The following is a 1,470-nucleotide window of genomic DNA, read 5'->3' as shown; positions in this document are numbered from 1 at the left end:
ACAAGTTGATAACAAGGTTGAGATGTCAACGAAGAGCAAGAAGATGGAGAAAACGTGGAGATCATTCAGCCACCACATGGGCAGCCCAGCTTCCAACAAAAATCTCAATCCTTCGAAAGAGCACACCTAAGGTATCATCTAATGCTAATCAAGTTCCAATTTCAACTAATGTTTTTAGGCCTATTGCACCATTTCCCAGCAGGTTATCAAAGTCAAAGAAAGATCAAGGCTTGAGGAGATAATGGAAACATTCAAGAAGGTGCAAATCAACATCCCATTGCCTTATTCCAAAGTATGCAAAATTTTGAAGGATCTATGCACTAACAAGAGGAGATTCAAAGAGCGTGAACAAGTTGCATTGAGTGAAGAGGTAAGTGCAGTGTTACAAAGAAAGCTACCCAAAGCTAAAGGACCCGGTTCATTTTCTATACCTATGCGAGTTGGTGATTTTAAGTTTCAAAAAGCTTTGCTTGATCTTGGTGCTTCTATAAATCTTATGCCATATCATGTTTATGAGAAACTTAACCTTGGTGAGTTGCAAGCCACAACTGTGAGCATTCAATTGGCAGATAGAACTATTCGGTACCCCAAGGGCATTCTAGAAGACGTTTTGGTGAATGTAGAAGGTTTAATCTTGCCACTGATTTCTTAGTCCTAGAGATGGAAGAAGCACAAATTCCTGACAATGAATTGACCCTTATCTTTGGCCGACCCTTCATGGCTACTACTAAGACCAAGATTGATGTAGAGCAAGGCACTCTTACCATGACCGTTAATGGAGAAACTGTTGCCTTCAAAGTATTTGATGCCTGAAGCCAAATGTTGTACAAGATTGTTTTCAAATTGAAGTATTTGGTAATCCAGGGAAAGAGAGATTTGATGGCCTTCCTTATTCAGTAGAATCATGCTTGCTGAAAAGAGGAGACAATGAGGAGCAGGGGGCAGCCCACATGTTCAATGCTACAATTCCCACACACAAGAAGGGGCTGCCCAAATTTGGAGATGTGAATATTCCAATCATTCCTACAATTCATTGTGATTCTATTCATAAACAGAAAAGGAAAAGAAAAGCAGCAAGGAAGCAATGGAAAAGGAAAACAAAAGCTTGGTGAACTCTCTTGCATTGCATGAGGTGTCGATTGAGCCCAAACCCCTTGATTCACTATAGAAAGTTTGGACGTCCGGCTGAAGACGTGAAACTTAGCGCTCCTTGGGAGGCAACCCAAGGTGACGAGGAGAAGATAGAACATGCAAGGAAGCCTACTTGCATCCTAATCGCTTCAAAGGGGAGTTTTTCTGAACTCTAACCTTTGGTTATGTCTTTCCCTTATCTTCTTTCCTTTCATTTATGAGGCATTGCTTTTTCTTACACTCTAAACATTGAGGACAATGTTTCATTTAAGTTTGGGGGGAAGGATTTAGTTATGTTGTTTCAAATTATCAAATTTTAAAATTTTGAGTGTGTCTAAT

At 40.0% G+C, this 1,470-nt stretch overlaps 1 protein-coding gene across 1 annotated transcript; it reads left to right on the top strand.

Moving 5' to 3' along the window:
• Positions 1-241: 241 nt before the first annotated feature.
• LOC148914967 (uncharacterized) lies at positions 242-813 on the top strand. The gene is made up of 2 exons (XM_089043354.1): positions 242-530; positions 653-813. Exons 1-2 carry the CDS (start codon positions 242-244, stop codon positions 811-813), a joined length of 450 nt encoding a protein of 149 aa, XP_088899480.1.
• The last annotated feature ends 657 nt before the right edge of the window (positions 814-1,470 follow it).

The sequence above is a fragment of the Prunus mume genome, linkage group LG8 (assembly GCF_029339155.1).
Source record: "Prunus mume cultivar Tortuosa linkage group LG8, ASM2933915v1, whole genome shotgun sequence".
NCBI lineage: Eukaryota > Viridiplantae > Streptophyta > Magnoliopsida > Rosales > Rosaceae > Prunus > Prunus mume.
This window is presented reverse-complemented; position numbering and strand designations above follow the sequence as displayed.